Raw genomic sequence first — 15,206 nt, 5'->3', positions numbered from 1 at the left:
AAGTGTATATTATCACCTTGCGTGCAAGTAAATTTGTGTTTCACTTTTGTGCGACAGCCCAAGCATTATTATCTCATTTTTGGCTAATTTCAATGTTCCAGGCACATTAAAGCAATTTATTTAGCAAAAGGGCAACATTCGAGCAACTTTAGATCATTTTTTTATTTTTTATCAACTGGCAATTTGGCGATATGAGAGGTTCTTTCTTGAAAAAATCAATGTTTTTGACACATCACATAGTACGTTTCGCAAACCAACAAAATTTGTGTGACTTATATTGTGATCAAGTTTTTTTTAACCCAATTTTGTGTCGTGTTTGTTGGTGATCATACAAATCCTATTTGCTCAAATTGGTCGCAAGACACGCACTGAGGTCAATAATGATCTTTTCATATACATTTGAGAATAATAATAATTTGGTTGCTTCGCATTTTCATTCATACAATCATATGGCAAAGCTTTAAAATGGATTATTCCTCATCACATTAATTATAAGAAAAAACTTGTTTACTCACTTATAAGTTAAATTATTTGCCTTTGCATGAATTGGTAGCTAGACACATATGGAGGTCAACAATGGCTACACACTTGCTATTCAATCAATGATCTTTTCACATCTTTTTATAATAATAATAATTTTGTTGCTTCTCATTTCATTCCAAAGGTTAAATGGCAAAGCTTTAGGAATAGATTATTCCACATCAGCTTAATTATAAGGAGCTTCTTTACTCTTTCATGAATTGAATTAACATGGATAATGACCATGGCATCTCCTTTTGCTTCTTCAATCCAATGACACACACTCGATGAACTCTTTCTATTATTTATGGGTGAATTGTTGTATTGATAATCCTATATGTTCTTAGAGGTGGAAAAGTATTGATCCTCTTAAAAATGAGGTTCTTGGATGGATTATTTATATAAGAAAAATCTCTGACGAATTCTGTTTGATAGCCAAGAATTATCATATTAGCCATTTGAGACATACGCGAAGAAAATTTGGAATATGGTTTTCATATCTTCTTCAAATGCAAAACATTATTTTCAAGGAGACATTGAAACATTTTTGGTATCTCTACCCATGTTAATAGCGTCAGCTCAATTTTTTTCCACTCGGAGAAATTAATTTATCAAAAAAAATTTCGTAAGCTTTAGAATGTTGTCTTCTTCTCTTCCTTTATTATCATTTGAAATAAAGGTATGACAGATGCTTTCTAACAAGGAAAAAGACGTACAAACTGATTTAAAATCTCAACCGCTAAGAATAATAATGATATATATATCAACTTAAACTGTTTTCAAAATATCACAATGGAAAAACCAAGCATGTGCCAAAGAATAAATGGTGAAGATGGGATATGGAGCAAAGTGAAAAGAGAATATTATACCAGTCACGACTAGCACGAGTGAATACAATTGCATCAGCACCTAATCTCATAGTACTCGTCTTAAAGCCATTACCATCTGAGAAGAGGAGGTCAAAAATTAAATTTAAAAACTTAAAAAATCAAAAATTTTCATGTCATTGAATAGAAGCTTATAAAGGCAGAGTTTGAGTGCTTAAATAAAAGGGGCGTCCAGTAAAATCAGATGCAAATCATAGGCATGACACTAACATGACATGGTTTGGAGCACTTTTCGTATTAAAATTAACACAACACTAGCAAGTTGTTTCACTCATGTCAAATTCTAGTGCACAAATCCCTCCATTATTAATAATTTAAAAGGAGCCAAAAAATTCATAGGAAATAAATAATGTCATGTCGATAGAAATAAGACCCCGTGTAAATAGAAAATAGGAATTATATGCTCACAACCACAACATAAAGTTCATTCAATGAAAATATTCATCAAAATTATCATAAATCTCTCATTTAGGTAAGTTGATTTATCATGATACATATGAAAAACCAGGCAAAATCAGTAATAAAACTATATAAATAAACGTGATTCCCTATGTTAAAGTAGGCCAAAATATCTTACACTGGCATAACTACATGTCACAATATCAACTAGCTCACATAAAACGATGTCTATCAATAACTAACTTATCAAGCCAGTTATTCAAATCCATGGTTAGAACAGGTTGGCAAATACTCAAAACCCTATAAAGCACTTATGTTTAGATTCAATTACAAGTGAATTGCATCATGAATACCTGCCACATGTCATTTAATGTTATTCTCAAAATCATTGTTGAGGAACATTTTTTAATGCGTACATGAATAGTTTCATAAGCAAATGTATGAAATTTACAACAAAATCACGTTGCATCGGACTTAAATATAAAAGCATAATACTAAAAAATCAAAACCGCCCTGTTATTATTTCGTGTCATGTTAACATTTTTCTCCATTTATGAATCCTTTAGTTTCTGAATATCTGTAAAATTAGTAAGATCTAGTATATGCTATAAATTTTGACGCTTGACAGTGTGATTTTTCACTATGTAGCAGTCAATTTTTAATATGCAAAAGACTTTGCAGCTAGAATTTAATTATAAGCAATGTAATAAAGACCCATTAATGCTAAACAAATGAAGAAACGGTAATCCATTAACAATACTTATTACATTCACTTCAAAAAACTTTGACTATGCTAAACTCTAAAAAAATTATTAGATATGAATGGCATTACATCGACATTATGACTACTTTCTTCAGTATTCTACCAGTCATCAATCTCTACAAATCAAGCTTCATAGCTATCCACCTCAATAAATTGAAAAGTACCCTTTACATGGTCTGATACATGCTTCATTAACATAAAATTTCTGTTTCCCTATCTGCATGTTTACAAACCATCCCATTTCCTATGTCTATCTTTGCTCTCAAAACAACAATCACATAGATCACATCCATGGAGAAATCCCAACAATATGCTCCAACAAATCAAAAAGCTCTTAAATATTGGTGTTGATCTATGATGCACCAACACTTCTCTTCAAAAAGGCATGCAGTGACAGACATGATTTCAACACGTGTTCAACAGGCCGAAGACATATCCAATAAAAATATTAAAATAAATTAGACGCTCATGTCCAACATACGTGTCTAAATTATTTTATGAAAAAAAGAAATTAACATAATTTACTGTATTTCAAATTTTTATTTATTAAAAAAATTAATTTCATATTTCCTCTCCACATCCTAAAATCAATCGTCAATACTCAATACCTCATTACTTAAACATTCTCATTTTCATTTCTTTGGCAAGTCGCAATTAGGGTTTCATAACAACGCCCAATCTCATCTCAACATCGACGTCCAATGTCGCCACAACATCAACGTTTCAAAATCATCTCAACATCGAAGTTTGACGCTATCTTGACATTGACGCTCAACGCCAACAATTTCTACACCTACAACCATGCCCCTGCATAGTCTCGACATCTCATCTTAGTCCAAGGTAGTCTCAGCATCGACAATTGACGTCGTCTTGACATCAACAGCCAATGTCGTCTCGACATCAATGTTTGATGTCCATTGCACAACATCAATACCTAACTCTCAACAGCATTATCGCTTACCTCTTGATGACTGACATATGACATCGACATCCAACTCTCGACATCCTAATATTAATCATTTTAAACACAAATCATAACTATATAACTTATTACTTCTCGTTTATTTTAAATATTCTACTTATTCAATTTCTATATATATTTTTAATATACATAACTTATAATAATGTGTTCAACCCATATATGCTACTATATTTTTAATGATTGGTGTGTTCCGTGTCTAATCATGTATGTGCATCATAAGTTTTGATAGTAAAAAAAATCATTGGCATTCATTTCAATTCCCCAATCCCTAAGCAACAATGATGCATATAAATGTACGATTTCTTTTTCATGTTTAAGGTAAATGGTGTGGGCATGTTTGATCAATGATTAAGATGAATTATGTTTACTAGTATGCACTCTACGATTCGTCGTTGTGAATATCATCTTACTAGAAATATTACTGATGCTTTTGCAAGGTTAGTGGTAAATCCATTGATATCAATTTGTTCATTTACTATAAACACTTACTCCATAATGAAAATTTATCATTGTTTGTCTTTCTAACACAATTCAAGTTGCTTAAATAATATTGACAAGCACAATCCATAAGCAACACCAAGGAATCAACCACAATAATCATAAACAAACTCTCTACCCCCACTCCCCTCCATCTTTCGTTTTTTAAAAAATTATGAGAGAAGGATGATGCATGAGAATTCTCGAAGAAAATGCCACGAGACAAAAGAACTCCACCTACAACTTGGAGAATAAAAGGAGGAAGAACTTTGCATAACAACTTGAAACAATGCAAGTACAGAGTAATGGGAAGAAGCAAACAATGACCTCAAAATACAAAAATACTATTTATTAATTAATCTAAAATTCTATAACCAATCCTATTTGCAAAGAAAAATCAAACCTTAAATCAAGAATGGGATCACAATTATCCTCATTATATTTAATATAAGTTTAAAAATGGAAATAAATAAACAAATCTCAGACAAAATAAATGATAGGTCTACAAATACCTGAAAATTAGTTTATTCCAACTCTTTTTTATCGGGTAAATAAATGATAGGTCCACAAAGACTTGAAAATTAGTATATTCCAACTTTTTTGTATTCTGATTCAAAGCATTGTCATAGGTATATTAAAAATTAAACATGTATATGCCAAACTAACTAAATCGTGGGACAACATAGACGGTATCATATCAATTCCTAGAAGAAGCAAAGAACTCTCCTCTGGAGATATAGCAGGAATGTAATCAATATAGAGATCCAGAGGTTAATCGTATTCTACATCTTTACATACGGTAGAGTTTGATTTTTAGGGAGTGAAAGTGGAGAAGTTGGCAAATAAGTCATCCTTACTATCACTCTATAGAACTGCACATGAGATTTTCATGACACACGGCTCCTCATTCAATTCTTTCAAAGTAATTGGATCCTTTTCTTCATTTGAGAACCTCCTCCCTTCTTTGGTTTCTTCGGTTCTTTACTTTCAATTTCTTATGGACAATGGGTGACGTCATTCTGCCTAAATAGTAGACACAAGTGTGTAACAATAATAGAATACTAAAAGATTTAAGTCATGAAATTTCTTATATGAATGATAAACTCGATAGAAGTAAGAATTCTAGTTAAAATCCCTCCTATAAAAGAATCAATAGGCAAATCACAATGTTTAAGAGTTCATCAATAAGGCATTAAATCTACAATGATGAAAATAAGGCTTTCAATCATATTAAGAGGAAAACCTAAATCACATGTATACAGGCAAATATTCCCATTTATCTAAAAAAGATTGCATGCCCTTAAATGTAATGTATCATATCTAATTTGTATTAATGGAGCACCAACTCACTCATACAAAAATCTCCACAAGAAAGATAATTTGCAGGAATATGGCTAGGTTATTTTTTAGTGAAGTTCAACAAATCAATATTTTTGTGTGAAGTCATAAAATTTGCTAATGATATATAAAAACTAAAGATCAACAAAGATTAAGCTTAATTGTAGTATGGTCGAACATCAAAAAGTTGGGATTCACTTACAGTTGGAAGATCTCCATGTAGAATTGATGAATGTGATAGTGGTCAATGTTAACACCCAAAAAACACATTTTGCAATAAGCTAAGTATTATAAAGCCAACAAAGTTGTCTTAATTCTCTCTCATGATTGAGAGCGATAACTAATTATAAGGGCTTGAGTATATGAAAGATTCAAACCAAATCATAAAGTTTTCACAAAATGGTTGCTTTCTAAAGCTTAATCCAGAAACACTCACATGTATTAAAAAAGACTAAAGGTAATTTTCATAGCCCGCAAAAAAAGTATAACGCAAGGTATCAAATGGATAGGGAAGGGTTAGGAAGGACTGATAAAAAAAAATTAACTTGGAAGAGTCGTTGTTTATAAAAGATTTCATTGATATAAAACCACCACTAGTATATTTTTACTATCATACAAAAAGGAAGACATGAAGGCATGCCCAAATAAATTACTAAAAGGCTAATAAGATGATGATTGCAATGAAAATGTCTATGACAATGATTGATAAATACTTCTATGTGACATAACAATACTTTGACTTGTGACAAAAATCATGATTAGTTTGCCTTAACATTAATGCTAAAATCATCAATGGCCATAGGCACATTCAACCTTTCAAAATGAACAATAGAATAAATATACTGAACACCTTCATGCTCTATTTGTAGTTAATAGTTTGCAATAGCAAAAAAAACAAAAAACCAAAGAAGCCTATATAGACTCATCTTTAATTGTATAAACTACTAGTAAAATATCCCGGGTCTCTGTTTCTTAAGGAAAGTTTTCTAGTAAATAAAATATACTAACGGATTGGCATGTAATATTGATCCATGAACCATACTATTGACCTTTAAAGGATTCAACAACAAAATCTTAAACAGAATGAAATGCCATAGGCTGCATAAAAGGTAGAACAAAAGAACTTACACTGTCCTATTGTGGTCTTTGAGTTCTTCTTTGAGAATCCCAAGCTCATGCAATGGCGTATGCCTTCTGGATCCATTCCCCCACCATCATCTGCAAAATTTCCAATAATGATATATATCATTCTCAAACTACGCAAAACAAAATGATTTCCCGCAAGTGCATGATAATATATTGGTGGCAAGTACCTTGAACAAGCAACATAGGACTGTTATCTCTTGGATTGATCATTTTATCTACCTTGACAAATGTTGCACCATTGCATATCTATGGAGCATAATCATAAAAGGATACAAAAGGACAAATAAATAAATAAATAAAAGCATTCAAGTTCTTCATTAGGCAAAACTTGAAGGCGGGTAATATTATTCAAACGAAATAGCACACCAGTGTTTTAAAAATACAATGACCAACACAAAAAAGTTGCAGCAGTAGCATAAGCCAAAATTATGATTCTTGCCAATCAAATTAGAAGTTCCCAAAGATTATGGTTACCAACAGCACAAGAAGATGTTTACCTCATCAACAGCATTATCAAGAAGTTCAGCAATGGCTGCATGGAAAAGGTGAAAAGTATCACAAACTTTCCTCAGATAAAAAAACGGGGAATTCCATACATAACATTCAAGTCTTATGTATTTATACAAAACTAACACTAATATCAATTTTTTTAGCCATCAGGCCAGCATATTTTCCCATGCACGATAAAATTATTGGAAATTTGAGAAGTAAAAAAATATAGTTAGGTGCCTTCTTGTAGTAAATTTTGATATTTGGGTGAGAATTTAAAAATTGGAGCTCGGAGGGTATTAGTTTTGTATAAAGCATAGATGAGTGCTACATATGTAATTGCCCCTTAAAAAATGCCAATAAACTGTAAAACAATTGTTACAGTCTCTTTAGTGATGAAAGAAAAATAGTTGAGAGGAAAATACTAAGACAAGAATGACGCTTAGGAAAGCTAATAATTGATTTGTTACTTTAAAAGGACAATTTCTATGGTATCAATCCAACAAAAACCTAAAGCAATAAGAAAATAAAAACTAAAAGGTAAGTTGGAACTTGTAAAGATTCAAACCAGGGTACCATAAACCTTTCATCAAATTACATATCATCCCAACTTTATATTTATGTCAAACATTTATAAAAGAGGAAGATAACTGAAATAAATAAATAAAAAAAGCAGAATGGGAGGCATTGAATTCCACAGGATGAAACAGGGAAGAGAGCAATTTGTTATGATGACAACTCAAATAAAAACCCCCTCAGTGATGATAATGCAGATGATTTATGAGTTATTGCCAACTATTTCAGTTTTCTTTAAAATTAAATGTGGATTAGTAGGGAACTGAGAAAGAAGGAATTTGTAGTTAAACTTGATATAATATGATACTTATATAGAATTCCTATCATTTATGTTGTTTACACTTGTAATAATTGAAATTTAATTCTATTTCATGCAATTTATCATTTTATATCTTGTGCAATTTTTTGTTTCATAGATATGTCAATTTGTTAATTCATAATTCAATTAATATGTCATTCTTTAACATATTATTTGGATATTATATTAAAATTTACTTTTAAATTTTATATTCACTTTACGCAATTTTTGAATTTTGAGGCTTAACCCTCAAAATGCCTTGAGGCTTACGCCTCGCCTCAAGAACGAAAAGCTTCTCGATACTCAATTGCACAATTTTATACCTTCTACCAAACCGGCAAAATTCAACTGCTATGGACACGACTACAAACTTTGATAACATGCTCAAACAAGTCAAAGAAAATCATAACAGAAGCATTCAAATATATAAATAGTAGGCTGATCTTTGCCAACGACATAAGCTGATCTTCACATTCGCAAGGAAGGGTTCCTAGTGTACATACTCTAAACTAAAGCTTTAAAAATTGGCTCCATTTCTGACAACCGCCTGTATCAACAATAATGCCTTACTCTTTACCTCCCACTGGAATTGAGCATATCCCCAAGGAATTGAGCATATCTCCAACCTTCAATGTTGCTGATATATATGTCTATAAACAACACAACGATGGTATTGTGCAACTCACTGAACTCGAGAAGTGCATCTGAAGCAAGAAAGAACTAATGCAGCTCACTGAAATTGACCGGTCCGCTCTATCTAGATTATTTGATTTAGCTAATAGCCCTTTAACAGCATGTTGGTTATATAGTGATGCATTGTAAGTGGACAGCAATTTTTTTTTTTAAACACTTCTGACATAAATCAAAACAAAATTATTATGCTTGCTCCCCACCATGACCACGTAGTGCATCTATACACCATGTTTCAGTGGAGCAGAAACTCAATTGCTACCCTAGAATCAAGTGCTATTCGTACAGTGCAAAGATATAAGTGGTCAGTTACGTCTTGGTAACATGCAAAGCATCTCAGGGTTAAATCCAAGCATTCAAGGTTTTGTCTAACTGTGCGGCGTTTTATTTGTGACCCAATCCTTGCTTACATTCGCCAAAGATAAAAGCAAATATTACCGACTATCAAAAGAAATAAAATCATAGACTATCAAAGGAAATAAAATCATAACGTCATTTGCCATACTTCATTTATTCGATCGTCAATGCCTTCTGAAAAAAAAAAAAAAAAAACCCTAATGTTTCTCCCGTCATTTGATACTTGATATCAGCATAACCACAGATGTTCGGGAAAGAACACAACTGACCTCCGAAAGCCCATTTGTGGGAGGTGGCATTGGAGTGCAGAAACTTGGGGTGGACGCGCGCCCGATCGAACTCGGAGGATTCTAGCGTGCATATACAGATATAGATTGCCTAATGTTAGAGAGGGAACAGTTTTCCATAAAAAATAGGAAGAGGAAAAAGTTACCTTGTGGCGAAGGTAGAAGGGAGGACTTAACCTCGTAGTTTCCAGCCCTCCAGAAGCTTCGGCACTCGAGGGATTCGAAATTGCGGCCAGCCGCCGGTGACTCCCGTCCGAGCCCCGCCAGCTCCATAAGTATGCACTAAATTTGCTTGCCTTAAAAATGCTGGTTACCCCGGGCAGACGGCTTCGAGAATCGGCACCGACTCTCCGGTGATCATCACTCGCAAAGTTGCTGAAAACAAAAGGGCTTATTTATACTTGACTGGTCAGACCTCGCCAAGCCATACTTCAGGTAATCGCGAGTGAGAGTGATCGATCACAAGATTAACGCGGCTTGGCACGCAATTATTGTGGAGAAATTTTTACACGGGGTGTTGGACTCCAATTAAATTAAGATATAGAATTTCCCAAAAAAAAAACTTATGATATATAAATTTCTCACTCTTTTTTAAGGACCTGATGACCTAACCCAATTTAGCGGTGAAATTTTTGAAATCACAGCAGTCCGTTTTTAAGTTTAAAAAAAAATCGTGAGAGCTTCTAAATATTTAAAATTTTTGCGGAATAAAACTTTTTATAGCTGTTGAGAGAGAGAAATGAGTAACGGACTATGAAGATGTAAATTTATTTAGATGTCGTCGCATTCTCTAAAGTGTCATTAGAAAAGACGAATAAGCTTAAGAGTAAGATATAATTTACTTACCTAATAATTGTTTTCCAATTTACATTATGAGGTAATATACATTTTGTTGAGCATAATTTTTCAACAGAGAAAACTGTCAAGAGGCAAATACAATAGAATTTTGTTCACCTTCAAGTCAAATCAAATTCTCAAACAAGGTCAAATGCTTCAACGAGGAATTTATAAACTGGGCAGCAATGATTTAAGTGTTTTTTGTGATGTTTCACACACATCAGCTTAAAATGTACTCTTAAAAAATTTACATGTCGAATACCGCAAAAACGCATGCTCATGTTAACAAATTATGTAAAATGATAATTTTTTAGAAGTTTATTTATTCTTTCATATATAATTATTATGTATTTTTTTCTCTTTTTTTATGTGATATTTTTGTTCATTTTGATGTTGAGTATTATTGTGTATTACTATGTATTTTGGTAGGTATTGTTGTGTATTGAGGTATATTTTGCAAGATATTGTTGTGTATTAATAAGTATTCAAGTTATATGAATCCACAATATTTTATTTGTTCATTTGAAAGCTTTTTGAGTTTGTACATAGCTATGTATTAGATAAATTATATTAAAAAAATCATTAATACTCAATATGTATTACTATGTATTATTGTGCATTGCTAAGTGTTCAAGTTTATACGAATCCATAATATTTTATTTATTTATTTGAAACATTTTTTAGCTTGTATTACTGTGTATTACTATTTATTGATGTGTATTTTATTGTGTATTAATGTGCATTAAACAGTAATATATTTTAGTTTGCTTCTCAATTGAGTAAATCCATGAGGCCATTAAAGCTTAAGCCAAAATTATATAATACACATCAATACATAGTAATAAACAATGCGTATTAGTCAAAAAAATGAGAAGCAAACTAGGAATATGCACCCATACACAATAATGCTTAGCAAAATACACAGTAATATACAGCATTGCATAATAAAATGCAGTAATATATAAAAATACACAATAATACACAGTAATACATAATAAAATATACAATAATACACCAATACACAGTAATACATAGCAAAATACAGAGTAATACACATCAATACACAACAACACATAGTAGTACACAACAATACACAATAATCCACATTAATACATAGCAATCCACTAGTCAGACCTCGCCAAGCCTCTCTTATCTGTCGATGTACTGGATATTCGTACAAAGCTTGGATGTTAAACGTTATATCTCTCTACTACGACAAACCTGAGTTCACATAGTGTTTGGTTGATGTTATTAGAAATAAGTATGTATATAATAAGCCTAAACTTGCAATGAATGAGGAGATAATTTATCTAGATAATTTAATATTATTTAAATTTATTATTTGGGAAATAATAACTTAGTTTATATGTCACGTTTGTAAATATAGGTGAATGTGGTGTTGCTACAACTAAAAAACTTGAATGATGATTTGGAAGCTTTCAGAAAGGGAGCATTTGGGGAAGTGACTTTTGAGGAGAGAATTATTGTAAATGTCTTTAAATGTGATTTATCTTAGTCAATGTTATTTTCGCTTTACGTTTGAAAAATTATCCATAGTAGACTTGATAATGTTGGTGTATATAAAATCATAAATGTTTTGTTAGTTTTGATTTATGTGCATTTAATTTACACTATTGTGTTTTGAATCATGAGTGCAAAGTCAAAATAATGGTGTATGTTGAATCATGAGTGTTTTTAGTTGATACTAATTTGTTTACATATTCATTTAATTTTTAGAGGATTAAAATTTTAAAGGAAGAAAAAAATGAAATGACTATCTAAATATTGCTTATGGCTATAAAAAGAGAGAAGTACTTTAAATATTGAGCATTGTATTCAAATGTGTTCATGGAAGAAATATTTAGCATTGGATATAAATGTGTATACTGATGATAACTAACCTTACTAGCAAGTAATCCCAAGAGACAGAGAACTTGAGAGCATGGAGTGATATGAAAAAGAAAGAAAAACATTAAAAGAATATAAGAAAAGATTAAGAAATTCTTAGGAAATGCTCTAATATATCAGAAATGCTTCAAAAGAAAAAAAAATGTTCATCTTTGTCCTTTCTTTATAGTGATATGAGGGGTACATGGAAGATAACATTAAAAAAAAAAAGTTAAAAAAAAAAAAAACTTCATTAATTATGAACTATTGTGGACTATACTAGACATGTGTTGTGTATTAATAGGCACTCGTGTGGCTCTTCATCTTTGGCTCGATCCCCGATCTTAGAGAGAGTTCCTTGGATGAATCTTTGAGGGTAAATAAGTAAGGCGAGTCTTCTAGGCAGGCTGGTGAGTTGATATGTTGAGTCCTCTAAACATGCCAACAAGTCTTTATGTATAATTCTTATGATGTTAATTTCGAATTATTTCTTTTGGATCATGATTATGGCGAGTTGCGAGTTGGGTGAATTTAGAGGATTAGACCCTTCATCTCCTAAGATGTTCTTTCTCTGTAAATGTGTTGAATTGTTGATGGTGGCTTGTCGATTTAGGCAATAGAAAATAGCTTTGGGGGGCTACTCTTTCTAATGAGAAAAGTTTTTAAGAGTCCAAATGGATATGTACAAGCTCCTTGTAGCTCCAACTGAGGATCACTCTTTGACTTGTTTGAACTTTATGAATTACATCCCTAGATTGGTGAGTCTAATCCCTTGGAGGGCAAAATGATCGTTCAAATCGAGCTCTTCTCACTAGAACCTAATAGGAGTTCTTCCATCCAAATATGTTAGCTACCTATGTAAGTCCTAGTTGGATATGTACAAATACACATTGAGGGTACTTAAATTTATATTTATTGAAGATATTACTTATCTAGAAGTTTTATTTTTTGTCACATATTTATATTATTGCAATATTATTATGTCATTATATCATATTTAAATAATCTTAATAATTATTATTTCATTCAATTGCACGAAAGTCTAATTATTAAATTTTGGATGTCTTCTTCGAGTTTTATGTTATGCCTTTAGGGGACATATCAACAGGGGGGTGAATATATTTCCATCTTAGACAATAGTGAAAGTACAACCTTTGCCCTATTGTGCCAACAAGGTATGTATAAGCCAAGGGCGAGTTAGGTTTATATGCATACGATGCTTTTGAGATGGATGCATTAAATATATATCAAAGTAAAAAAATCATTATTTAAGAAACTCTGCTTATATTCAATCTCTTAATGAAAAGATGAACACTACGATTTCATAAGTGTATATCTCACAAATTGTTAAGCAATACTTATGATCATAATTTTCATTAAAGTATTAAGCAAATTTTATTATTTCCTCACAGTTTAAATATGATGATTACCATGATTTTTTTATTTTTATTTTTTTATCATTTGAGTTACTTTGATTTTGATGTGTTATATGCCTACCTTTATAACTCACACTTTCTATTTAACAAATTTATACAAGAAAATATTTTGTGATCTGAATGAGAGGAAGGGATTGTGAGTACTGCCGATATAAAGCAAGAAGAAATAGATATGCAAAAACTATGATTTGTGTATTGTAGTTTAAGAAAAACTAAAATTTATGAATTAGTGACTCTTTCAACCTTTTAGAAGTTAATTATGAAATATAATTTATTATTAATTATATTGAAACTTTTGTATAAGTCGATGTACTGAAAAGTACATCCAATGATCTCTTATGACATATTTTTTTATCTGTCACCTGCAGTGTAAATTCTCATCAGACGAACTACAAGAATGCCATAATGTTAAAAAAAAACAAAATTTGCAGGTCCAGGTAATAATTAGGCCGCTATAAGAAACATTTATGATTCATTTGGAACGGCTTTATTAATGTTTTTTAGTACAAAAGCCGTCTTAAACGAAACCTTAATTTTATATTTGATAGGATCACATTATTTCCTTAGGAGTATGCAACTCTCCTTGGTTTGTTGGTTGTGAGCTTTGACTATCAACCAAAAAATTTTTTATTTGAGTCTTATATATATAATGTGTGTGTGTGAATTTTCCTTAACCGGCCTATATGTCCTTAAAAAAAACATTTCTTAGTAGTAGCAGGCCAAAACCAGATGTTTTCAGATAAAAAGTCATATTTGAGAAATGCTAAATTTTTTAATCAATTTTAACTTATAACTCACAAAAATTCAAAAAATAAATTTCATTATAAAATAATCAGAAAACAATAACAAATATACGATTAAAAGTGAGTAAGCCGAGGTAAGAGTTAAAGACAAGATGATAAAAAAAAAAAATTACAAACATTCCTCATTTTATTTTTATGTTGGTCTAACAAAAAATGATTATATGATTGATATACTATTAAATAAGTGATCTTATATATTACCAGTTGAGAGAGATTCTACCGTTTTGTTTGGGACAGCCACTACAGGAAAATCATTCATTACCGATGGTTTTTGCCAGCGGTTTTGCAAAAAATCGGCGACTTTTCGGCGGTTTTCGGAAAAAAACGGCGCCGGAAATCTTTACCGGCGGTATTTTTCTGGCGGTTTTCTTCACCAGCAATTTATTTCACCGACGGAAACCTTTTCCTGTAGTGAACTTTCTTACTATTTTTCAAAGCAATTTTTTAGCACAAAATTTTTTGAACTAAAAATTTATGTTGATTGATATACTATTAAATAAGTGATCTTATATATTACCAGTTGAGAGAGATTCTACCGTTTTGTTTGGGACAACCACTATAGGAAAATCATTCATTACCGATGGTTTTTGCCAGCGGTTTTGCAAAAAATCGGCGACTTTTCGGCGGTTTTCGGAAAAAAACGGCGCCGGAAATCTTTACCGGCGGTATTTTTCTGGCGGTTTTCTTCACCAGCAATTTATTTCACCGGCGGAAACCTTTTCCTGTAGCGAACTTTCTTACAATTTTTCAAAGCAATTTTTTAGCACAAAACTTTTTGAACTAAAAATTTATGTACTAAAAATTTGTTTTTAAAACATTAAGAAAGCTATCTCAAAGCCTAATCACACTATGAGAATTTAATTTTTTTATGCATATAAAAAAATCAAATGTTATAATCTAATTACGATAACTTTTATTAGTAGTAAACATAAATTAGAAATGGTAATCAAACTCTAAAATAAGATCAACTTGAAAGATAAGATTTTAGCATTTAGTTTTCTTTTGAGCCAAATCAAAATTAATCTAAAAGATCAG

The 15,206-nt window shown here is 31.4% G+C and overlaps 1 protein-coding gene across 1 annotated transcript in view; it reads right to left on the bottom strand.

The window, feature by feature from the left end:
* Positions 1-9,678, bottom strand: part of LOC110093169 (protein MICRORCHIDIA 2) — a 78,703-nt gene extending 69,025 nt beyond the window's left edge. Inside the window, exons 1-6 of the mRNA XM_020817975.2 lie at positions 9,355-9,678; positions 9,191-9,271; positions 7,009-7,043; positions 6,679-6,757; positions 6,494-6,583; positions 1,389-1,464 (exon numbers count right to left, since the gene is read on the bottom strand). Of these exons, the coding sequence (XP_020673634.1) occupies positions 1,389-1,464; positions 6,494-6,583; positions 6,679-6,757; positions 7,009-7,043; positions 9,191-9,271; positions 9,355-9,481 (488 nt within the window). The 5' untranslated portion in view covers positions 9,482-9,678. The remainder of the gene's footprint in view (positions 1-1,388; positions 1,465-6,493; positions 6,584-6,678; positions 6,758-7,008; positions 7,044-9,190; positions 9,272-9,354) is intronic.
* Positions 9,679-15,206: the final 5,528 nt, after the last annotated feature.

Source organism: Dendrobium catenatum, unplaced genomic scaffold, assembly GCF_001605985.2.
Source record: "Dendrobium catenatum unplaced genomic scaffold, ASM160598v2 fragScaff_scaffold_963, whole genome shotgun sequence".
NCBI lineage: Eukaryota > Viridiplantae > Streptophyta > Magnoliopsida > Asparagales > Orchidaceae > Dendrobium > Dendrobium catenatum.
The sequence above is the reverse complement of the archived record's forward strand: the minus strand, read 5'-3'. Positions and strand labels throughout refer to the sequence as shown.